This window comes from Hemiscyllium ocellatum, chromosome 16, assembly GCF_020745735.1.
Source record: "Hemiscyllium ocellatum isolate sHemOce1 chromosome 16, sHemOce1.pat.X.cur, whole genome shotgun sequence".
NCBI classification, from domain to species: Eukaryota; Metazoa; Chordata; class Chondrichthyes; order Orectolobiformes; family Hemiscylliidae; genus Hemiscyllium; species Hemiscyllium ocellatum.
Window position 1 is genome coordinate 68,816,339 of NC_083416.1, and position 25,397 is coordinate 68,841,735.

The 25,397-nt window shown below is 37.9% G+C and overlaps 1 protein-coding gene across 1 annotated transcript in view; it reads right to left on the reverse strand.

The window, feature by feature from the left end:
* Window positions 1–223: 223 nt before the first annotated feature.
* The window catches only part of sparc (secreted protein, acidic, cysteine-rich (osteonectin)), a 30,954-nt gene continuing 5,780 nt past the window's right edge, over window positions 224–25,397 (reverse strand). Inside the window, exons 2-10 of the mRNA XM_060837351.1 lie at window positions 18,314–18,387; window positions 17,725–17,769; window positions 14,289–14,379; window positions 13,263–13,384; window positions 11,586–11,706; window positions 6,861–6,997; window positions 4,507–4,655; window positions 2,221–2,369; window positions 224–932 (exon numbers count right to left, since the gene is read on the reverse strand). Coding sequence (XP_060693334.1) covers window positions 904–932; window positions 2,221–2,369; window positions 4,507–4,655; window positions 6,861–6,997; window positions 11,586–11,706; window positions 13,263–13,384; window positions 14,289–14,379; window positions 17,725–17,769; window positions 18,314–18,370 — 900 coding nt within the window. The 5' untranslated portion in view covers window positions 18,371–18,387 and the 3' untranslated portion in view covers window positions 224–903. The remainder of the gene's footprint in view (window positions 933–2,220; window positions 2,370–4,506; window positions 4,656–6,860; window positions 6,998–11,585; window positions 11,707–13,262; window positions 13,385–14,288; window positions 14,380–17,724; window positions 17,770–18,313; window positions 18,388–25,397) is intronic.

Genomic DNA, 25,397 nt, shown 5'->3' on the forward strand with positions numbered 1-25,397 from the left:
TGTAATTTGTAGTTGCATTGCGCTGTATAACATGGAGTTAAGAAGCACGGGTATGCAATGTATAGTAGCACTGTAGTGTTGTTTTATTGCATTATACAGTGAACAGTTAAGAAGCATTTAACAAAATATTTTAGTTCCCTGACCAGGTACAAAGTACCAAAGATACAAAAGTTGGAATATGTATGGTTTCTGCAGTGAAATAAAACACTTCCAACATCTCAACTGCATGCAGGAAAGATTTTGTTTTAATTTTTTTATTAGAAAGAAGAAATATTGAAAGTGTGCTTCTCATGTGTTAGCAGATAGCAAAAGGGTCTGTTCGAGGTAGACTTTCTCCAATCTGTACGATCACATTCTAATTTTCCATATTCGTTCACATGCTCATTAACATTTGGTGTGTTCTCTCTTTCTGCTTTACAATCTTTTTTAGTTACAAGACAAATTACCTTAGTACACCTACTTTACATACAAATCCAAAGCAACTTTTAACAGCATACTGAAATTAACTCTCTAACACCCAGCCATCGAGCTGTATCAATCATTGTCTACCTGGATAAAGAACAGAAGCTATGAACCTCCTGGCTTTTGGACATTAAAGGGCTAATTTAATATGCGATGTTTCTTTTCTTCCATGGGCAAACATCTAGATAGCATTATGGTAACACATGCAAAATTGCTCTCTAAAGTTGACAAGGACACTTAAAAAAAACAAGATATGATCATGTTTTAACAATTGAAGAAAAATGTTTGTCTTTTTTGTTGACAAGATATTATTAGAAGCACATGCACTGTGTTACAGTGGTATAGATATAAATGAGAGTAGCACCATTAATGTCGTCAGACTCTACATAGCACCACTACCCGAAGGTAGCACTGGGCAGCATAGGCGTAGAAACAAAGAATTTATATCAGAAGGTTGCCATCAATATCCTCTGTAAGAAAAACATATTACAATTAGTTTATTATTTATCAGACCAAATATCTAGCAAATGCATTACAGTACACAAGACAATTTTATATTTGCAGATAACATCTTACTCTAACATACCTGCAACTATTTATGTTCTTACAATAGCAAAAGCCTCAATGGAGGTCGGGATGGGTGGTCGAGTGATGAGAATGCTAATTTTCAACTGAATAGAGAGTCAAATTCTCATTGGCAGCTGAGTGGCCATTATTGGAATTGTCTAACAGTCCTTTGACTTCAAAGGAAAGACAGAGTTTATGTTAATGGGAGTCAGACCCATAAAACCAGATTTATGAGCCTAAGTTTAAAATGACCCCTATAACTTCAAGTAATAAATTATTTTTAGAATGAACTCATTTGTTCTGTTAGCAAACAAGACAGCCATATTGTATCAGCAACATTCCTCAACACTGAAATGAATGACCAATCCATATCTAGTGATCTGCTGTGACTTGGTCTGATGACTAGGAAACTGAGAGAACACATTGCTCTATTTTGATAGTTTTTTTTAAATTACACTTAAAATTACACTGCTAAAACAGTGAGACAACAACAGGGTTTGGTACCTTACCCAAAGAATAGCATCTCCAGCAAAATGTTATCTTGGGACTACGCAGGTAAACATCTGAGTGTAGGACATATATTTATACCATTTGACTCAAGGATAACTCAAGGCGTCACCAGTTTAAATAGAGGTCTAAGCAACTCACTGGCAGATGCTTTTTGGTCTATTGCCCAAATGTAAAAGTGGTGTTATAGTTCAGTTACCCTTTATAAAATCCGCCCAATTTTAATTTCCATTAAGATCAATAGAAATGTATTCATATTATTCTTTTATTTTGACATTTATTCTGCAGTTTGTTAGATGCGCACCTTCTAAACCCTGTCAACGTTTGCTTGTTATCAGCCACACATTCTCATCTTAATATAACGCTCAATTTTCTCTTCCTTCTGAAAACTGCTATCTTTCTCTTAAATACAATCTACTCCTACTTGAACTTACCAATACTACCTGTTTAAATGGACATCTTATTTCTATCACTATTACCCATTTTATAATGTAGTTTGGCTGAAACTTTCATTTGCGCCAGATATTGATTTTCACAAATGATATCCTCAAGTTATGAACCAATTGTCAGTGTGAAAAACTTTCCCTGATCACCTTTCTCATTTCATTCAATCTAATAATTGCTGGTGAAAACCGGATCAAGTGACCATGGTCAGTTTCTGTTCTTACTGCCTGAGATACTCACCCTCTTTGATACCAAAACATGTGGCCCACTCTTCAAGGGCGATGTATTTGTCATTGTCTGCATCACATTTCTGGAAGAAGCGGGTGGTGCAGTGCTCCATTGGAACAAGGGGAGCACGCAGGGGGGCCAGCTCAGAGTGTGAAAGGTATCTGGATTTAAAACAAAGGTATGTTTGTAAGGCTGCAACATTTAACAACAAAGCAATTGGATGGGACTAACAGTATTTTTGAAGAATTATGCAGTGATATGCAGGATGAACTTATGGACTCCTTCTGTGCTCCGTGATTCAATAAATGATTAAAATCTACAATGTGGGGCACAGTCTCAGACTAAGGGATTGATCTATTGGATTGAGGTTAGGAGACATTTCTTCACTCATGGGGTTGTGAATCTTTGGAGTTGTCCACCCAAGACAATTGTGGCTGCTCCATCTTTGATTATATTTAAGGGTGGGACAGGACAGGCATTTTTTTGTGTCTCTCAGGGAATCAAGAAATATAGGGAATGATCATACTGAATGAAGGAACAAGCTTGATGGGTAATATGGTCCCCTCCTGCTACTAACTTGTTTTTGTGTATTTTCTGTGTTGAAATCCTCTATTTGAATCCATTTTTTATTGTGCACGCTAGCAATCTGTGAATATTGTAACATTCAGAGAACAGACAGTTCCAAGGGACTGCTATGTTTGACAGTTCCAAAATATTAGCCAGATTTATTACTGGTTAGGACAAGCTTGAGGTGAGGATGGAGATGAGAGGCAGCTTGTTACAATGTTTTGAATAAGTCACTGAAATAATTCAAGAGTGATTGAATTGTTAATTTTCAGCAGTTGGTTGGAGCCAGAGGAGAAAGGTTACTGTGTTTGGGCTATTATTCAATCAAGTACTCAGGATCAGAGGGAAGATTCTCAAATAAGTTGGTCTTTCAGGCTCTGAGCCTTCAGGACTCAGGAGATGTCTGAGGGGACAAGAGACATAGCTACACGTTGGGATTAGGGCTCAGGAAATTCGCTAGGATCTGAGAGTGTTTGGATGAAGCCACGTGCCATTAATAGTTCAATGTGGCTGACAGGGCAGGAGAAAAAAGCACACAGGCAATATTCACTTTGCGCAGCTGAGACCTCAGAGCTTGAAACAGCAAAGGGACATTACCAGCTGTCAGACCAAAAAAGGTGGAGCTGTGCTTGCAGGCGGGTACTAGAGTACATTTTCAAGAATCTGTGAGAGCGACATGCCAGGAAAGAAGGGAGAAGTACCAAACTATGATAATTCATTGGTGAAATCTGTGGTGAAGTTGCTCTTAAGACAGTTCTGAAAGTAGGTCTTTGAAAGAGAAGAAATTGGAATATCTTGTAAGATTTGATGATCTAGTACATCTTGGGGGGTTGTGAGAAAGTCACGCGATCTGCCTTGGCCACATTTGGTATGTGCTATGGGGTGTTTGGCCACAGTCTGTCTGTTACTCCTATTTATCCCAATGTCAGAATACAAATTAAGATGTAGTGTAAATGTTATTACCGTTCTAGCTTTGTATAATAAAGCTTATTGTTATTTATTAAAATCTTGGAATTTTATGGTATTTTTCTCTCTTTGTAACTACCCAGAACTCACACTTCTTCTATTTTTAAAACGTGTTACAGGATCCTGGCTAGATTGTAACTAAAATCTGGAGGTCAGGTCTGAGAAGTACCAGTTCTTGTGGTTACAAATGGCCAATAAAGTGCTCTAAGGCACAGAGAACACTCATTTGTACCACAAACTTCTTCTCTACAGGTGAGGTCCTGTGAACATAGTTGGAGATTAGCACATGAAATTAAAAATTCAAAAGTGAAATACAACGGCCAATCCAGACCTATTCATTACCAAATAGAAGAAAATTAGTTTATTTCATCCATCTTGAATATTTTGATAGTTTTTGATGTGTTTTGAATCTTTGGGATTTTCTACCTCAGAGGGCTGAGGAAGCTCAGTCATTGAGTATGTGTAATGTAGTGATTCATAGATTTCTAAATATCAGTGATGTGAGGAGATACAGGGATAGCATGGAGGAGAACAGGCATTGAAGTGGATGGTCAGCCATAATTTTACTGATTGGTAGAGCAGGCTTGAAGGGCTGAATGGCCTACTCCTGCTCCTTTGCTCCTATTTGTTTATCACTGAGAAATATCAAGAATTGATATATTTTCCAAGATTTTCCAAGATTGGCCATCAGGCGTCTATAAAATAGAGGATTCAATATCAGCAAAGTCCTACCAAAAAATATCAGGTGACTCTGGCAAAGCTTACTTATCGGCTGGGTGTTGATCAAGTTGGCCGAATTGCCAGTGAACAGGGAAAATGAACATGTTGTAGTTCTTCTCAAAGTCATGAGCCAGAAGATCCAAGGAATGTTCTCCAGCCTGCAGACGCTTTTCATTTTCATACATCTTCTTCACCTGTTGGACAACAATCACCAGAGTTGCTGTCATGATGCCAACAGTGCTACTTCCAATTTAATATTACAACGCCACTGCAAAAAATGAACAAGACAGAAGGAGGATACCTGTACATACCTGTTTCGGTCACAGAGTACACGCAAATAAGGGATATTTCCACCAACCTGCATAGTTCTTCACCTAATTAATGTTTTGATCAAATTTAAGACTAATCTATCAATGAGGAATTGGCTATTGCAAATCAAATGTTAGAAATGACTGCAGTAAAAAACTGGAAGCTCAAATGGAAATGCTAGTCAGGTTATCTCAGGAGTGATAGCCTGATTTGGATAACAAGTGGAACTCCAGTTTTGTAAAGGTATTCAAAAACAGAACAATGCAGAAACAAACAACAATTGGGGTTATCAAGGGTTTGGGGATGCAGTGAGGGCATGAGAGGTTGTAAGGACCTCTGTGTAGTAAGTTGTCATGACATGGACCTTAATGTCCAGGAGGGTGAGGAAGCACAGATAATAAATGATATAAAAGGAAATTGGATGGGCATTGAAAGAAATAAATAATTCAGATTTATAGAGACACAGGTGGTCTGTGGGACTTAGAGTCATAGAGATGTACAGCACAGAAACAGGCACTTCATTCCAACACGTCCATGCCGACCAAATATCCTAACCTAACCTAGTCCCATTTGCCAGCACTTGACCCACATCCCAATCTCTGGATTGTTCAGAGAAGAAATAGCTTGAACATGAATCAACAAATAGCCTCATGATGTGTTGAATGCCAGGCAAGCACATGATCCAGGGAAGGTCTTTCAAGGCTGGGATCATGTGGCCCTTGCCAAATTTAACAATTGAACCTTATTTTCTTTCCTGCCCAGCAACTGCTAAAGTTAAAAGGCATGTGGCAGGATAACCAACAAAGGTATGTTTGGGATTGCAGAGCATGTTCCAAATTGGAGTTGGAGAAGATTCAACCAATCATGGGAGAGTTAGAGAGGGAGCGAGATCACAATTTTGGTCAAAGACAAATCTCATCTCCATTTCAATTCTGAGTTTTTCAAGTCCAAAGATCTTGGCCAACAATTGTTAAAATTTGACTTGTTCTGTGGAAGCAGAATTTTAACATAATGCTAAAATTGGAAATCTATCCAAGGTGGATATTTTACAGTTGTTCAAAGTCATTAAAACAGCAATGGGCATGCCCTATTTGGACATTGTGGATCCATGGAATTCTTTACCACAGAGTGCTGTTGAGGTTGAGTTGTTAAGTATATTCAATGATGAAACAGAAAGGCTTTTATTCAGTAAAGGAATCAAGGGTTACAGTGAAAAGGCAAGTGTAGAGCAGGATTAACAGATTAGCCGTGATCTCATTGAATGGCAGAAAAGACCTGATGGGCTGAATGGTCTACTTCTGCTCGAATATTTTATTGTCTTGCGTTCCCTATTTTTGACTTTTATTCCCTCTTACTCATAATCTGAGAGTTGACTGGTGTGGATGCTTGAGAAATTAGCATGCATATTAATTTATAATGAAATTAATTGTAATTTATAATGAAATGCAAATAATTTTTGAAGTATGTGTCATATCCATTTCTATGCAGCACAAGTTTTCAGGCTAGAATCTCCAGACTGAGGAAGTCTGGAAGGAAATATCAATGATCACTGAAATTAGCAATGTCTGTAATACTCTGTAAATATTCGATTTTGAGTGTTCTCACATGCATGCTGAGAATATCAATATTTTTAGGGCATCTTCAGAAATACATCACTATTTCCTGGGGTGCTTCATATAGAGATACTTAAAAAACAGCACCATGCTGAATACTGCATATGGCCATATCCATACTGTAAATGCTAAAACAAGGACTTGCACCATGTTGGAGCTATCACACAGGGAGACTGTGGCTTTACAGAAGCACTACAGATCAAATAACCTTTAAACACTAACATTCTACAATCCATGTGATTGTCACTGCAGAATTTCTGATTCCTGGTATAATATCATTGAAGATGATCAAAGAGAAGCCAGCTGTTTTTTCGAAAGCTACAGGGGTAAGGATGATCTGGACTATTCTACACATTTTATACAAGTAACTAAAGACCAAAAGAAGAGGGAATGAATGATTGTTTTTAAAAAGAAAAACACAAGATTGTCTTTTTAACCATTCTGCTATTAATGAGTTAATGAAGTGTGTTTTCTTGCCTTCATCTTCTGCTTTTCAGTGAGGAGGTTGGTTTCCTCATTATCACGCTCATAAAGGGTCACCAGAACATTCTTCAGCCAGTCACGCATACGCAGAGGGAACTCAGCCAACTCACTATCAATGCATTCCTGGATGACTACAAAAAAAGAGATCACATCAAAGATGTTAAAAATCTTGTATAAAGTATTCCTTTCATTTCATTCTGCCTTAAGAGTAATTAATTTCCATTCTGTCCAGACCTAGAAGAGTCAACAGATGGAAAACAAGCAGTTCCAGACTGACACACACAGAGGAGCATGACAATAAGACACTGCACAGCCAAGTAAGCTAACAGAATGGTGCCAAGGATGCTGAACTTAATTTTCATTGAGACATTAATGAAGCCGGGATGGTTGTCTTTAGAACAGAAGAGACTAAGGGGAGATTTCATAAAGATGGTCAAAAACCTGACAGGCTTTATGAGAAACGAAGAGAAATTAATTCCAATGGTGGACTAGTCAGTAATTAGGAAACTCAAACTTAAGGTAATGAGGAGAATTTGATTTTTTATGAAGCAAGTTGTGATCTGAATTGCACTGCCTGAAAGGTAAGTGAAAGCAGATTGAATAACAAGTTTCAAAAGGAGATTGATAAGTATTCTAAGGGGGTCAATTTATATATAAGGTAAGAGCAGCAGGATGGGGCTACTTGGATTGCATTTTAAAAGAAACAGCACTGATACAATGGGTAAAATAATCTTCTTCTGCGCTGGAACATTCTATAAAGATGTAGAATTCAAAAGCTACTCATTTAGAATAGATCTTCCAAGGCCTCATCTGCAGTAAGGCTCAACACATGTTGGAAGCATGCATCACAAAATTTCACACGTTGGATGCATGATTTTCCAGGGAATATCTGCGGCTTATAATGTATTACTCCACAGATATTGAATCTTCCCTTGAATAGAAAGCAGTAGTTATCTCAGTGTAGGAAGCAATCAGAATAGATATCTATACTGGTGAGTTATTACTGCCAACAATAAGTCATCCCACAACATGCACCTATCCACAGACATTGCATATTCCAGTACAACAGTTTACATTCAAACAATAAAAGACTTGCATAACCTGAAGCTTATCACATCTTACATACGTCTCTCAAAATGCTTCACGCAATAAATTACTTTGAAAAGCAATTATTGTTATGCAGGCAACACAGCAGCCATTTTGCACGCAGCAAGATTTCACAAACAGCAGAAACACACACACTGTGTGCAGGTAGAGATGGCATTTTGAGGAAGAGGTAAGTGATGGTAAAGATGTCTCACTCAAAGTGACTTCGTGTCATCAGCTGACGATTGGAGGGCAGTAGAGGGTGGCGATGGTGGGGAGGGGGAGAAATATGAAAAATGTACTGTTATGAAGCAGGAATTAATCCATTTGGAATGATTTAAATTAGAAAATAATTTTCTGCAATCAACTCTCTAAATCCTGAACCATTTTGCATCTGTTTGTAGAGGTGTCAGTCACCTGCAAGTATCTTCCAAGCCACATGGCATCCTGGCTTGGAACTATATTGTCATTCCTTCATTGTTACTGGGTCAAAATTCTGGAAATCCCTCCCTATTAGGTCTATGAATATTCCTACACAATATGATCTCTTCTGTATGATTCAAGGACAGCCAGCAATGCCAACATCCTGAATAAACTAAAAAAAAGGGAAATCAAACTTAGAGGCAAACCCAAAGGAATCCCTGAGTCACAGTAATCATGGAATGAGGCAGTTTATTTTCATGGATCTGATGCAAAATGTTTAGTACAGCTTTCTTGAAGAGGTCTCCTTTGCAAAGCAGACTAAAGGTTGCTGCTTTAACAATACTTCTCTATGTGTACTCTTGTAATAAACCTTTCTCTCTATATTCTATTGTTGTATTCCTTATCAGAACAAAGTGACAGGTTGGACCTGCTACAGTGCTAAGTGTTCGAAGAAATGAATTCTCCCCTTCCATTCATTCATTGTTCTTGCCTCATGGCCGCTGTTGGCTTAATAGAAAAACTGACAATATGAAAGCCTCTGCAATATCCAAGAATAAATCTCTATTTCAAATCTTTATAGTCAGAAGATGTTTGCAATGTGCTCAGAATATGAACGTACAGAATAAACTATTGATGAGGATAACACGCTGTGTACAACTGTGTCGGAGGCATCTAAGGCAAATATCTCTCTTTCTTGTTTTTATCCAGCATCTTTCTACTCAGACTCATTCTACCTGTCTATTTATTTTGATATTTCACTAGAATACTATTTCTTTCTTTCTGTTATATATTCCTTTCTCTCATTCAATTATTTGAGGATGTGCAGTATAAATTTTCTGTAAAACACCTTCTTGGTGTTGTGATTCTTGTGGTCCTCAGAGGAACATTCAGCTCTCAAGCCTTAAAATCATGGATCTTTCGAAACTGCTTACAATGCTACCTATTTTGTGTTGTTGACAAACCTGGAGAGTACAGTGAAGGAAATGAACCTTCCAGCTCAGCGAGCAAACCTACATGCAAAATCCCAACCTGAGCTACAAATCTTCTCAAAACTCACTAACAGTGAAGGAAAGTTAATGGATACCTAAGGATTTAAAGCAATTGTTTGATAAAGTAAAGCTGTCACAGTTCCAGAGGGCCATAGGGCTGCTCGCTCATTAGACAGAAATGACTGGTGGTAAGTTCAACTTGAGGGCCACCACACCCTAGACAAGGGGAGAGCTTAAGAAGAAGGTATCTTCATGGTAATGTTAAGTGTTGTTTAATATAGTATCAGACAAAAGGCCAGTTAACAAATGTGAGGCTCATGGAATTGGAGGGTTAATATGCAACTTAACAAAAAACTAACTTCAGGACAGAAAACAGCACATCATGGTAAATGGTGTTTTTTTTTCCCAGAAGAGTGGATAGTTTAGAATGATCGAGATTGCTGGAGAAAAACAACAGGTCTGGCAGCATCTGTGGAGAGAGAAATGCACGTAATGTTCTGAGTCTGATATAACCTTCCTTCAGTACAGGTCCTGTTCTCTCTCAACAGGTGCTGCCAGACCTGCTGAGTTTCTTCAGCATTGCCTGTGTTTGTTTCAAATTTCCAGCGTCAATAGTATTTTGCTTTTATATGATTGACAATGATGCTTGCCAAGGGTCAGTGCTGAGCCATATTTTTCTTTATATAAATAAATGATGATGTTGGAATAGTATAATCTTTCAAAGTTGGTCCATGACAACAAACTTGGTGATGTGGCAAACAGTGAGGTGTAATAACAGCCTATTGCAATATGGTGTTGATGGGCTGTATAATGGGCAGGCAAGAGCAGATGGAATTTAACACAGACAAGAGTGAGGTGATTTATTTTGGCAGAAGACAAACGGAGAAGCTGTGCAGACTTAACAGGATAGTTCTAAAGAGGTCCGACCGTCATGTAGAAGATTCTTGCAGATGACAGGACAGATATGGAGAGGAATCGGCAAAACACATGGGCATATTGGACTTCATAAGTACAGGCATTGTGTATAAACAAAGGGAAGTTATGCAGAACCTTTCTAAAGGTGCATGGTAGCAGCCATCACAGTAATGAATCCAGTTCTGTTCACCACATATCAGAAAATATACTTGACTGTGTGCAGAGATTTACCAAAATGATTCCAGGAATGAGGGGTTTTAGTTATGAGCTTAGGCTGGAGAAACTCAGGGTTTGTTTTTCTTGGAGTAGAAAAGATTGAAGAAAATTTGACAGAGCTGTACAATACTGTGACAGGTTTAAGTAAAGTAAGCAAAGGAAATTTTTTCCCATTAGCTAATGGTAGAAGAACAGGGGACCACAGAGTTAAAGTTTTGAGCAAGAGATTTAGCGGGTATGTGAAGAAGAAGCATGTGGCAATGATGGAAATTCCTACCTCTGAGGGTGGTGGTATCAGAGATGATGCATGATTTTAAAAGGAAACTCAATGAGCATTTGAGGGAAGTAAAATCAGTAATAGAGCAGGGAGATAGGACTGACCAGAATTCTCAGCAAAGAGTTGGTATGAAATTGATGAGCCAAGTATGTTCCTTCTGTGCCGTCATGGCTCTGACCCTATGATATGCATCTTCTATTACCTTCTCTGAATGATGACTCAAGTGGTCCTCCAGTACCTTGCTTAATGGGATGTATGTGTGTCAAAACAGTGAGTGTTGACTGGATATTCACCTGAGACAACTGAAGGCTTCCTCACCTGATGGTCCAAGCAACATTCTTCTGAACAAAGGTCATTCAATAATTTCACCTTGATATGAACACTTGTAAACAGCTTTCATTCCTTCACTGTTAGCCCAAGTATAATGAAATTGAATCCGGGACCTCTGTGGTTTATAAGCTCAGTCCTAAATAATACTTAACAATTTAGATATTTTAGAGTATGTGTTCATAAAGTTTTAATCATGAAAATAATCATGCGAATAAATATCCTGATTTAAGCATCTCCCCTTTCACAGCAGTTTGCATATTCTTTGGTGGTTTTAGCTCCACTTCCAGCATGAAGAGAAATAACTCAAGTCTGGAATTGTTATGCTGATTGGCAGTAAGAACTAAACAACCCAGTTGGGTAAGTACATTGACAGAATTCATACGGAGAATATAGTGAAATCAATTAACAGCAAAAATCAATTTACTTTAAAATGTTATCATCCCCTTATATACAATGTCCACTAAAACCATGCATGTCACATACATTTGCATGGTCCAATGTAGTCCAAATGGAGCTTGTGACCCTTCTTTGTTCCCTCCAATGTGCACTTAGTGGCAAAGAGCTGGCAGGCACTGTCATAGGTCTTGTTGTCAGTGCCACAGACCTGGTGAAGGTTATGAAATACAGAAATGTTACTAAATGCTTTTAATAGCAATGTAAAATAGCACTATCAACAATAAGGACACTTACTCTCTCTCCATGGATGCTACCTGACCCGGTGAGATCTCGAGCATTTTGTTGTTTTCGATAAGGACAGTTGCTCTTGATGTAACACTTTATTTGCAGATATAAAAAACAACGGTGCGCTCTGGAGCATAAAATAAGGCAAGAGTCCAAAACAGGCACACAACCTGAAACTGTCCAGTTCCCATTGACTGCTCAAGTCCAAATGGTTCCCCAGGTAAGACTCAGACAGTGGTAGATTGGAAATGTCAGGGTAAGATAATGACAGTAAACTTCTGGTTTTGAGTTGGTTCACATGGTTATTATTATGTTCTGAGGTGTCATCAGTGTTGCACATTTTCTATCTCAGAAACTGTCACCTATGCATAGTGGTATGTGTGTAACAGGTTTTATTCAGTGTTTTAAAATGCCTGCTCCATGTTCCAGGATTTTAGCAGTGACTAGTGGAGTCCTGCAGGGATCAGTGTCCGGACCACAATGATCCGGATTGTTGCTAGGTTTGCAGATGACACAAAGATAGGTGGAAGAATAGGTAGTGTTGAGGAGGCAGGCAGTCTGCAGAAGGACTTGGACAGGCTGGGAAAATGGACAAAGAAGTAGCAGATGGAGTACAATGTGGGAAAATGTGAGGTTAGGCACTTTGGTAGGAAGAAGAGAGGATAGACTACTTTTTAAACAGGGAAAGACTTCAAAAATATAAAGCACGAAGGGTTACTGGGAGTAGGCAGGAGAATGGGGTTAAGAAATATATCAGCCGTGATCGAATGGTGAGGCCTTCCCAATGAGTCAAATGCCTAATTCTGCTCCTATATCTTATGTGGCCTTATGTTTTTAGCACTGGCTTCCAGATCTTTCTACAGAATGGTTTACTGTTTTATGAGTTCAGGCCATAACAAACTCACATAATCAAATATAGAACAACTGAACCATTGAAGACAACAATCTGCAGATTACTTGGCAATACAAACAGTTATTAGCAATTTACTCTGACAAATCATTTAATATAACATTTTTCCAATAATTAGACACTTTGAATTTAGTCTTGAACATAGGATAATGAAATCTAGACTTATTCTCCCATACTATATCTGACCAATTCCATGTAAACCAACAAATCTTATCAGGTGAAAAAAGTTAATCATAAAGACAGGTTTGATATTAGTTCAAAACCTTTAATATGAAAGTTGACAACTTAAATGTATCGATTAAAAGTCACTAACAAACTGGACAGCCATCAGATTCTTTATCGTTGCTGTAAAACAACCAGGACACCCCCTTTCAGAATATTTTGTTTGCTAAGATGAGGGAACACAGTTTGCTGTATGTAGCTTTATGAATCAGCATCAGGTCTCTCACAGTCCCCATTTTATAACTGCACGAGTCCCCAACCATTATTGTCCCTCATCAAATCTGTTCCACCCCTGAGATTTTTCAGGAACAGCGAAGGTTTCTTATTTCCAAATATTTGATCCTGACCTTTTCAAATTCAATTGAGCTGGGTGGGCATGTTGATGGATCCTGGCAGACACACATGGGCTCATTGTTCTCGTCAGCCTCACAGACCTTTCCTCGTTTGCAGTGGAAGTTTTCACAGGGGTCTAGAAAGATATGGTCAAATCTCAAAGTTACATTAAGCAAACACTTTGATGAATGATCAGGCCCATTGTCCTCAGAATGACTTCCATCCCAGCTATTTATATTTTGGATTTCAGGAAGTTGTTTCAATGTAATCACAATTGCAGGAAGTTCTTGTGAGAACCAAAGAAACTGAAGCAACTTTGAAATTGTGTACTGTGTGTAACTAATATATACAAATAATCCAGCTGTTCTCATCTTTGATTTGGTGAATATTTACTGACTATAGAAAGGCAAATTTAGGATTGATGTCCAGAAGTTATTTTAAACAAAGGGTTAACATTACCTGGAATAGATTTGTGACTAGGCTAGTCCAGAGAAAACTTTGGAGTTACTTAAGAGATAATTGACTGCTACAATGGAAATTACTTTTACTTCAATGGATAAACAGTTGATTGACAGCCTTTATTCCAACTGGAATATTAGTCCAGAAAATAGCTGTACCTCAAATAAAATCCTGCATGAGAAGAGTGATGTTTTTATTTTTAATTATGCTAATTGTGTGATGTGATAATTTCATTCCCTCCTTCTTGGATCTAAAGGTGTTCAAATGCATAAAGCAATCATAAAGGAAATTTAGAGTTAAAATAATGAAAAATACTGGACAGAAGTATGCAATACAAGGAAAAGCATCACTGTCTGGGAGAGTTGGAAATATGAAGGTAGGGAAAATCAGAAATGAAGAGGCATCAGCAGTCAAGCACTGTTACTGCTAATGCTCATCATGCAAATATCCTCACACCAAACAGTTCAAAGTTTCCAATTCAAGTCTAAAGTGGAACTGGATCAATTTAGAGTTTGAAATTCACAAAAATGATGTTACAGAACAATGATTTTACTTGTTTATCATAACACTATTTTACTTACTCTCAACTTCAATTTCCTTCTTGGTATCATCTTCAGAATCTTCAAAATCTCCTGTATCGATCTGGACTGGGTTTACTCCAACTGGCAATGCCTATTGGAATATAATAATATTTTAACCATCATTATGTGGGCAGGCTTGATGAATCAATTAATATTTTTCTATGTATTCATTACATTTGAAATTACTCACTTCAGCTGGTAAGTCAAGTCAAGTTACCATAACATAAGGCTGCTCTTTCATTTAAGAGAGATGACTGATGGTGGTTAACCCGAGGGTCACCACAGCTCAGGTGAAGGGAGAGATTGAGAAAGAGAATCCTTCATGGTAACCTCAGCCAGTATGGGAATTGAAACCACACTGTTGGTATTACTTCACATTGCAAACCAGCCTTCTAGTCAAATGAGCTAAACACACAACCCTTCACTCAAAAGTAGTAGTGTGTGCTTTACCGTTCTTGTAAATACTAATAATTAATTCTTAATCATCAAATATAGGAAACACAGAATATTTGTATATGGTGCATGTATAGATAGCCTGGTATATATTTGTGTATTTGTACTGCCTAAACTAAATGAACTGCTTGCTGTGTTAAGAGGTTCTGCTAAGTACCACTGACTCTTAAAATCATGTTGTTCAGCATTCATAACCAGCAGCAGTTCACAATGTATTCATATTCAGCAAATTTAACCAAAATGTCCATCTGAATAGCACTTAAACTCAAGCCCTGAGGTGAACATAACCTTATTTGAAAAAAAGCACAGAAAGCCAACACAACTGTTACATCTGCACACCTCAGGATTCTACGTTGTGCCCTCAGCAATAAATGCTTCAGTTGTCATCTGCATGTTATAAGAGAGATGTACGGAACAGAGTCAAAATCTAACAACAGCTTATCATGAAAGCCCAGTGGCACAAACAGAGTTTTCAAGGGATGTGTAAAATGCATCAACTCATTTTTGTTCCCTCCTTCTTGAAACATGGACATCACAGACGAGGGCACAATTTATTGCCATATCTAATTTTCTTAAATAAGTTGTTTCTAAGCCACCTTCCTGAAGTGTTGCAGTCCATGTCACAGTGGTACATTCACAAGACTGTTAGATAGGGGGTCCTAGGATTTTGACTCAAAGTAACAGTGAAGTAAAAATGATATAGTTCTAAGTCATATGATGTGTAACTTGGAGGGGAACTTTAAATGACATGTTCCATGTAAATGCTGCGCTTGTGCTTTTCTAGGTGGTAGAGGTTACAACTTTAAAGTATTCTTTCAAAGGATTTATGGTGAACTCCTGTTGTGTTTTTTTTTAATGGTATAAACTGTGGCCACTGTGACTGAGGGAGTGAATATTTAAGGTGCTGCTTAAGATGCCCATCAAACAGGTTGATGGGATCAAACTTCTTAAGTGTTATTGGAGCTGCAATCTTCCAGGCAAGTGGAGCCCAATCTATCAGGCTCCTGAGTTGTACCTTGCAGATGGTGGGCCTGGTTTAGAAGTCAGGACATTACTCATTGCAAAATGGAGCTGCTTTTCAAACCATTGTATTTATAGAGCTGGTCCAATTTATTTTTGTTTCAATTTCAAGGGTAAGACCCCAGTGGCAATTCTGACCACAATTCAAGGATAGTAATCCCATTGAGTGTCATGGGAAGATGATTAGATTGTCCTTCTTGGAGGTGGTCAGTATCTTGACACATGTGGAGCAGGAATGTTTCTTGCTAACAAATACTAAACTGCTGCCAAGGGCTTCAAATATTCCTTTATTGCCTCAAGACTAATTATTGCATCATATTCTTAGAAAATCCACTTATGTAAACCTTATTGAAGCTTGACATTATCCAAAGCTCTATTGCCCATGTTCTAAAGAACACCAAATCCCAATCATCCAGCACAATGCATTCATTGACTAACATTGGTTCTTCATTAAGCAACACCATGAATTTACAATTCCCACCTTTACTTTCAAATGCCACTCATCTCTATCTCTATAAAATCTTACAACCTAACAACCCTCTAAGAAAACTACATCCCTTACTTTTGCCCTCTTGAACAATCCAGACTTTTATTGCTTCACACTTAGTGGCCATGCTTTTATATGCTGTTGCCCTAACCTTAGGTTTGGGGAGGGAATTCCTTTCTGCTCTCAGCGACATATAAGTCTATTGCCCAGAGAAGGGGCCTTCAGCCCATCAGGTCTGTGCCAGTCAGAGATAAGCAGCTAGCAATTCTAATCTCATTTTCCAGTACTTGACCTTTAGCATTTTATGCTTTGGCATCACAAATACACATTTAAAGACTTATGGTTATGAGAGGTTCTGTTTCTTCCATCTTTTATACAGGCAGTGAGTTCCAGATTCCCACCTCGCTCTGGGTGAAAAACTTCTTCTCCACATCCCTTCAAATCCTCCTGGCCCTTGTATTAAATCTATGTCACCAGTCATTGAACCTTCCTTCAAGGGGAATAGTTCCTTCCTGTTATCCTATCTATGCCCCTCAAAAGTTTACACATCTCAATGATGTTCTTCCTCAGTTTCCTCCGCTCCAAGGAAAACAACCCTAGTCTATCCAGTCTCTCTTCACATCTCTGATGATCACAGCAACTCCACACTTGTTCAACAGTTTAACGGTCAGTAATTGGTTGTAGATGGGAATTCCGTCCTGTATAAGCTTGAGTGCTGCAAGCTTATTCCTCCCAAAAGAGTTAGTGGAATCAGTCATCCACGTTTCTATGACCCAGAGTCCAGGTTCAGGTAAGTGTAGGGGATCTCATGGCTGGAAAGAAGGTGAAGCCCAGGTTGAGCTAGAATCCCCATACTCAGAGTCTTTGGAAGGAAGGTGAATTGAACCCACTATGAAGAAAAACACCCTTGTACCAGATCCTTCCAACTTTTACCCTAAGGTCCAAGATCTGCCTGGAGATCCTTCCTGCCACCTCAAAATGTTGACTACATGGGGAAGCAGCTCCTCAGGTCTCAATGGGGGAAGAGGGAATGCGGGTTACCTCACCTGTCACTCCTGCTCCCCTGCTTCTTCCTACACTAATTTCCTGTCATGTGTAACTGTCATATTAATAACTCACATAACCTTGAGATAAATGAACTGCAGAAGACATTATTGTCTGGAATATTAAGACTAACATTTAAAGTGAATGCAACTTTTCTTAAAAAGGAAGCAAATTGAAATTAAGACTCAAATAAATGGAAATTTGTAAATTGAAATGAGGATACATGTTGAGGAGAGGAAGGAACTAATGTGCTGCATATTCACTTCCAACTCTGTAACAGTTTTTATTGATCATGCTGCAGCACTGTCTAATGGATGAGCAAGATATTATTGGTTACCCAATTAATTCTATAATTCTTTTTGTTTTTCCTTGAAACTTTACTTTATATTAAATGCAAAATGACGACATCATGATACCAATGTCTGTTTTTACCTCTTCTGTTTCCTCAACAACTTCCACTTCAGCCACAAGGCCTTCCTGCAAAATTGGAAAGAAAGATAAAAAAAAATTTGGAGATTCAACAAGGTGGCAAGCATTCTTCACAATGACAAAGAATCCCTTTCAAAGCTTCTTTCTGCAATGCTCACATTGAAAGTGCAACTCAATGTGTGTTGCCAGGAAAACCACTGCATTGCAGTGATTTATACAAAAAAGGCTATGGAAACTCTTTTCATTGAAATTATAAAAGGATGTGGAATGTACTAAGCACAGACATCCAAAATATCTTCTTGTGATTAGTAAATGCATTCACATTACCGTAGCAAAATAAAAGGCTATTGTTCTGTTTGTGTCACACAAAGGGCTCATTGCCACTTTGATTTCTATTTTGTTAACTTTTACAGCAAAGCCAGTTAATGGCCTGACTCTGAATAGTAATTTTGACTGAGTTGGGCAAGTGGTAACACATCGTTATGCAATAACTTTTTTCAGACTCCACAATCCTTTATCTCATATGCTACACATCAAAGTGCAACAGCTCTCAACTTGCCCCATATTGCACATCAATGCAGAAAATACTTACAGGAGCAGCCAGTGCCTTGCCTGCAAGGCATAAGAGAAGAACGATCCAAGCCCTCATTTTTGGTATTTTGAGATCTGAGAAGGTCCAAAAACAGTGAGCTTTACTTTAGGGATTTCATTTAAGAGACAGATGCAAGCATTAATTTTAGGTTAATTACTAACTGGCATGTTTAAATAAGAACTTTGATCCTAAAGACATTAATAAAATGATATTTCTTTCCCCGAGAGTGCATTGGGATTGACCAGTGGGACATGGAAGATCAGATTGTTGATGAAAACAGGGGAAAATTAAAGGGGAGATGTGTGTGAAATGGTAAATAGCAAGTGCTTTTGTGACCAGGGAATGGTGATGAGAAGTTACCAGGTTCAGAATGAAGTTATTCTAATTCCCTTTAACCTGTCCATTGTGTCTTGCTGTGTTTCCCTGATAGCTACAAATTTTATGACATTAAATTGTTGCCTCTGATTTCTCATGGGTTTTTGGTTCAATTATTTTTAAAAAGTCTGAAAAACATTTTTATTTTTCAAATATAGAAGCTGCACATCATCTCTCAAATGATACACCAACAATTCCTTTATTCTAATGTATAATGGTATGGCCCTATTGAACTCTGAAATCTCTTATCTCTTTCTTTTACTTTTCAGTTTATGACAGATGGCAGCATTGGCTGTATTGCCTCTTGCAGTGGAAGGGTGGGGGGATTTAAATCCCTATCCAGAGACTAGAGAATCTAGATTAGTACACAGAGGAACCTCGATTATCCAGGATTCGATTATCTGAATATCGGATTATCTGGCAAGGTTGCAAGGTCCCAATGCTTGACTAAACTATGTTACCTGGCATTTGATTATCTGGAATTCGATTAATCGAGCAAAATATTCCCCACCCATGTCCTTCGGATAACCGAGGTTCCTCTGTAGAGGTGCAGCACTGAGGGAGTGCAGCATTGCTGGAGAAATCCCCTGTGAGATTAAACTTTGAATTGGGATGCCTGAAACTGAGATTCGGATGAACAGATTATAGAGTCATAGAGATGTACAGCACAAAAACAGACCCTTTGGTTCAACTCTTTCATGTCAACCAGATTTCCCAAATTAATCTAATCCAATTTGCCAGCCCCTGGCCCATATCCCTGTAAATGCTTCCTATTCATTTACCCAATCAGATGCCTTTTAAATGTTGTAATTGTACCAATTTCCACCACTTCCTCTGGCAGCTCATTCCATACACGCAGCACCCTCTGCATGAAAATGTTGCCCCTTAGGTCCATTTTAAATAATTTTTCTCTCTCCCTAAACCTATGCCCTCTAATTCTGGACTCCCCCACCACAGGGAAAAGACTTTGTCTATTTATCCTATCCATGCCCCTCATGATTTTACAAACTTCTATAAGGTCATCCTCAGCCTCCGATGCTCCAGGGAAAATAACCCCAACCTATTCAGCTTCTCCCCATTGCTCAAACCCTCCAAACCTGGCAACATCCTTGTAAATCTTTCCTGAACCCTTTCAAGTTTCACAACATCTTCCTATAGCAGGGAGACCAGAACTGAATATGGTATTCCAAAAGTGGCTGAAGTGATTGTTTATCTCATGATTCTAGGTTGAATTTATGCTAAGTAAAAATTTCTGATGTGCCCTCCTGCAGCAATGGCTATCTTTATTGGGTTTGATTGTGTTGGGAAATACTGAGGTAATGAAAGTCATTGTAGGATAGCAATCCTCTCTTATGACTCCATTGTTTTATTCCTGGAATACTGTGTGCCTGTGTGTGTGTGTGAATTAGCTTCACGTCAGCCAGGAACCCTTCAATTCACAAAGCGTTTCTGTTTGAAATTAAATGGCTATTTGGCCAATACAGGAGTGAACATAATGACCATGACTGGAGCAAGTTAAAAAGCTTACCATGTATAACACACAAAATTACCGACCAGAGGCTAAGATACGACGCTCCTATTCATTAGATATTAAAATTCGACTCTCCACATAATCAAAGGCTAAAACAAAAAAGTGCCGAACCCCGAATAGGACTCAAATATATATGTTGAATATCCCAAATATACAAACAGGTTTCGGTGGATGTATTGAAAAATATATTTATTAACCTTTTATTCAAAAATAAGCGTTTTAAAATATATTTCAAAATTGCTCGTCCAATGTGCGATTTAAAGGAAGGGTATTATGGGAGGGTCTCTGTAGACATTTTGGAATTAATTGTTTAGGTAATGACTGAATCAGAACTGTTGTACCAAATAATAATCCCATGGCCATTGTCCATTGTATTTTCTCTGCCTGATTTAGGAAAATCCTTTGTTCAATTTGCACCGTTTCTTTTTTGTGTAGGGAGAGAAGGGACCAAGAGATAATATCTAATAACAATGACACCGGGACTTTATCATTTTTTTTTAACTTAGAAATTCGCTATGGCCCCCTTTCTTTGATGTTGCTGCAAACGCCAGAAACAGAAAAATTAATCAGACTGCTGTGTTTAACACTTGATTCCATGTTCTTCCGTGAGAGGAGTTTGTTTTGAACGTGATTAACATCTCGGATTAAGACTGGGTGCAGTTTTGGAGTAATGTAGTTTTCATTCGCTTAAGTGGGCTAGACCAGACTTGTTTATTTTCGGTTATGTAAGCTCTTGTGCCGTCCAGTAATGTGTTATTCCAACACTTTGTGTGCGAGAATGTGCTACACTGACAGGATTACCGCACGCACGGAAATAGCTCTGCCTCTGTTTACATTGGAACAGCAAAACGTCAAACTATATTTGGAGACAAGACATCAAAAGTAACCTCTGCCAGCTGTTCATGTGGAGGGCAACATTCATTGCCACGTCTGCAAAGATCCATTGGTTTCAGGAAATCCTTTCAGCTCAAGATATTTTCAAAACAGGTTTCTCGAACCCAACTGAGATAAATCCAGTGAGCAATTCATTCCGTGTAACTGAAAATCAGCATTTTTCTTCCAATGAAGATCAAAATACGAACATTAGCTCTGACCATTTAAAGATACATTTCGATCCTTGCTGCCAACATTAGTTATTATTTAAAGTTTACAAAAAAAGTTCCTAAAAATTCTCCCTAACTACAAACCCAATCCTTTACAGTACCCATATGGACATATGTACTCATATCTGTGCACTAATCTTTAGCTTGGGTTAGACAGTCCGGTGTGTCTCTTGTCAGCAGAGACATAAAATAATTGAAAAACAACTCACCGTTTTCAAAGTGACAGCATCACTTGCTCACAATATAGTGATTTGAACAGTGAGCCAATTCAGACAGAATTGTAAAATTTTATCATCATATTTAGAAAAAAGGTTTTTAACCACTCGCCTAACCCCAGTTAGATAGACAATGGTTGGCACACGTGATTAAAAATAATGAACTTATACAAACTGAAATTTAAAAACTGGTGTACTATTATTGGCTCAGAGTTGTTTAAATCATGCTTCTAAAGTATATTTCCATAACGCAGTCTGGTACCTCAGTGATGTATTGTTGGCACAAAGGTGCCATCTTTCAGAACAGATGTGAAGCTGTTGAGGGAAGACTCCATCTGCTCTTTAGTTTCAGCTGAGCATGGCATTATTCAATAGTCAGAGAATCCTTTCCGCTGGCAAAATTCAACCCTCAACCAAAGCCACAAAGATGTTTTTGCTTGGCATTTGTAATAAAATTGTTTGTGCCACATTGTTGGATTTGAATTGGCCACTGTTTGCTACAAAGCATAAGTAGTAGACTTGCTTCAAGAGGTAATCCATGCCTCTGAAGCACACTGGAAGCTTCCCAGGGGACTGAAGTGTTATGTGAATACATTTACTTTGTTAAATTCTCACAGAATTGCAAATTGAAAATACAGCCAGGGAGGAAATCAAAAACGTCTGCAAACACTGAACATTTGGAACATGATTAGTCGCTAGTAAATACAATGCAGATAAATCAGTAAATTAAAACTAAGGCTTGCATGTATATTGTAATTTACATGGCTACCACCTCATAGTTATCCAAATTGAATTTTCCTACCTCTCTTCCCTTGTTTATGATACTCCTTAATTCCATCCAATTAATTACTTTGTAAATGTAGTTACCATTGTAATATAGGATATTGAAAAGCTAATTAGCACACAACAGTTCTTGCAAATTTCAAAATCACACAACACCAGGTTATAGTCCAACAGGTTTAATTGGGAGCACACTAGCTTTCGGAGCGACACTTCTTCATCAGGTGATTGTGGAGGGCTCGTTCTTGCAAATGACATTGTGATAATAAGCAGATATTCTACCTTTGTTATGTTAATTGAGCGGTAAGAATTGATTAAAATACCAATGATAACTCCTCACTCTTTGACATATGCCAATGGATCTTTTATGCCCACTGAGAAGTCAACATGATATTCATTTAATACCCTATTTAAAGTATGATACCTCCAACCATGTAGCACTTCCCCAGTAGGAAAATTAAGTGTGAGTCTTATTTGATCTAAACCCATAAACTTTTGAGAGATCAAATTTCTGCCTATGGCTGAGATTAGTCATCTAACTAAAGCTTATTGTCTATAGCACTTGGAATCCTGAAAATTTTTATTGCGACAGTAATCCATTCACTGCATTACCTAAAGCTGTGCAGTGATATCTAATGTCAGATTAGTCTACACAAATATCAAAATCAAAGGTTGAAGATTTCATATTGCCCACACTAAGGATCTTTGCCTTTGTTTCAATATATGCAACTCTGCCCAGTTTGTCTTGTGTTTTGGTGTCCAGCAGTGGCAATGGCCTTCTCCTATATTTCAATTTCCCCTCCCAGCCACAAAGAACCAATTAATATTTGATTGTGTCACTGAAGTCAAGAAATGCCCTGCTTGAGCAGAAATGACTTAAAACTCACAAAACCTACATAATGTGAAAATATATTTCACATTTTGGACCTCAGGTTCTGTTTCCGTGCTGTACATTACTATGACTCTGCTTTTGTTGAAATGGTCAGTGCTAATCTTATAATACATTCTGCTCATGTATTCTTTCATATCAAAAGGAAAATTCATGTTTAGCTTCAAAGTGTTTAACAGTAGTGATGCATTGGATGATAGGCACACAAAAACAATTTAAAATCAAAAGGTGGCATTCAATATATCATGTGGGATTGCAATGTATGCTTACAGCTGTACTATACAGAGTACTAGCATTAACTTGCTGAATCAAAATAAAATGCCTCGACCTGTCTAACTTTTGATTCAGCACGCAGACTGTAATTTTTTACTCAAAATATTCACTAGTGCAGAAACTGCTTCTATCATGATGCCTGGATTTACAGCTATGAGTATTCACTGCTAATATGGTGAAAAAAATGGAAAAAAAAAGTTCTTCAATAGCACACAGACCAAACACCCTAGAGAACTATTTAAAGAGCCTCACCAAATTCAAATGATTAAATACCTTATTAATATTCATTTATCGTACAATTCAAGCTGGGTTTTTTTTTCAGTTTGTATTGTAGCAACATCTAATGGCACTTTTGTTTAAAAGTGTGCATATGAGAGATAGTTCTGCTGCATTACACTTATACATTCTTTAAGGGCCATGAGCATTTTGCAAGGAAAATAATTTCTAAATAGCCAGGGTGTTCTGGCATTTGGTAATTTGGTCATACTGCCAATTTCACCTTAATGTATAACCAAAATTACTTTGCATAGGCATGAATTTGGCAATAAGGTTACATCCTTTTTATAATATGAACAATATGTGTTTAGTTACAAGTAGATTTTAGTATTCACTGGGGAAAATGTAAAGAATGTGGGGATCATAGTATCAAGATTTAGCTTAACATGAGAAAAAGAACAGAAAGCACCAAATTTCAGGGGCAAGACTGCAGATCTAGGTCAAGTAAATTGGAATTAACGATTGACAAGCAAAGTTATAATTGAACAGTGAGCTACCTTTAAGAGGAGACCGTTCAGGTACAGTCAAGCTGTATTCCCTTATATGGGAGAGGTAGGACAAATGAAGTTCAAATTCCCTGGATGATGAATAGATGTAGGAAAGATGAAGTAAAGAAAGGATGTCTGAAAATATGATAGATATCAGATTGATAGTACAAATGAGAATCAGATTGAATGGAGACAGGGCAGAGAAGGAAAAACAAAACAAAAAAATTGTAAGAGAAAGTATAAGATTAGATTGGCCATTTAAAGTTGAAATGAGAGTTGCAAATGCTGCATTTCTCTTTAAAAAAACAAAGGTATTGGAATAAAACCAGCCAATTTAATTTTACTGGTTACTTGGACAAGTGCAGATTAAGTTAAGGCAGCACAGATATGCAGGATACATTTTCCAAAATTGCAAATAGTATAAAACTTGCAAATGTTGTGAACCGAGGATAGACTTCAAGAGGGCATGGACAACCTGTTAGAATGGGTGGACACGTGGCTGATGAAATTTTATGCAGAGAAGTGTGACATGATGCATTTTGGTCAGAAGAGTAGGAGTGAACAGTAAGCTAAAGGCAACAATACTCAAGAAGGCACAAAAAGCACGTGAACCTGAGGATGTTTGCACAGAAATCATTGAAAGTTGCAAGGCAAGTTGAAAATTCCCTTATTATGAAAAAACAAAACCTGGACTTTGTAGGTAGAAGCAAACAATACAAAATCAAGAAAGCCATGGTAAGGTTTTATAAAATTTTGGTTAAATTAGAAGACATTTTTCAAGTTCTGGGCACCATACTTCACAAAAGATGTGACCCCATTAGAAAGAGTGCCGAAAAGTGATTTACAAGAATGGCTCCAATAAAGAGAGACTTCAGTTATGTGGATTGATTGAAGAAGATGGGTATGCCATCCTCAAGAAGCGTTGAAAAGATATTTGATGGAGGTGTTTAGAAAAATGAGGTGACTTGACTGTTAGGGACAGGGAGAAACTGTTCATGTTGGCAAAAGGATCAGAACCAGAGACCACAAATTTAAAGTGAGATGATAGATTGGCAGATAAATATTTGGAATTAAAAGTCAAATCCATTGTTGGAAAAGCCCATCTGGTTCACTAATGGCCTTTAGAAAGGGAAACTGCCTCCTTACCCTATCTA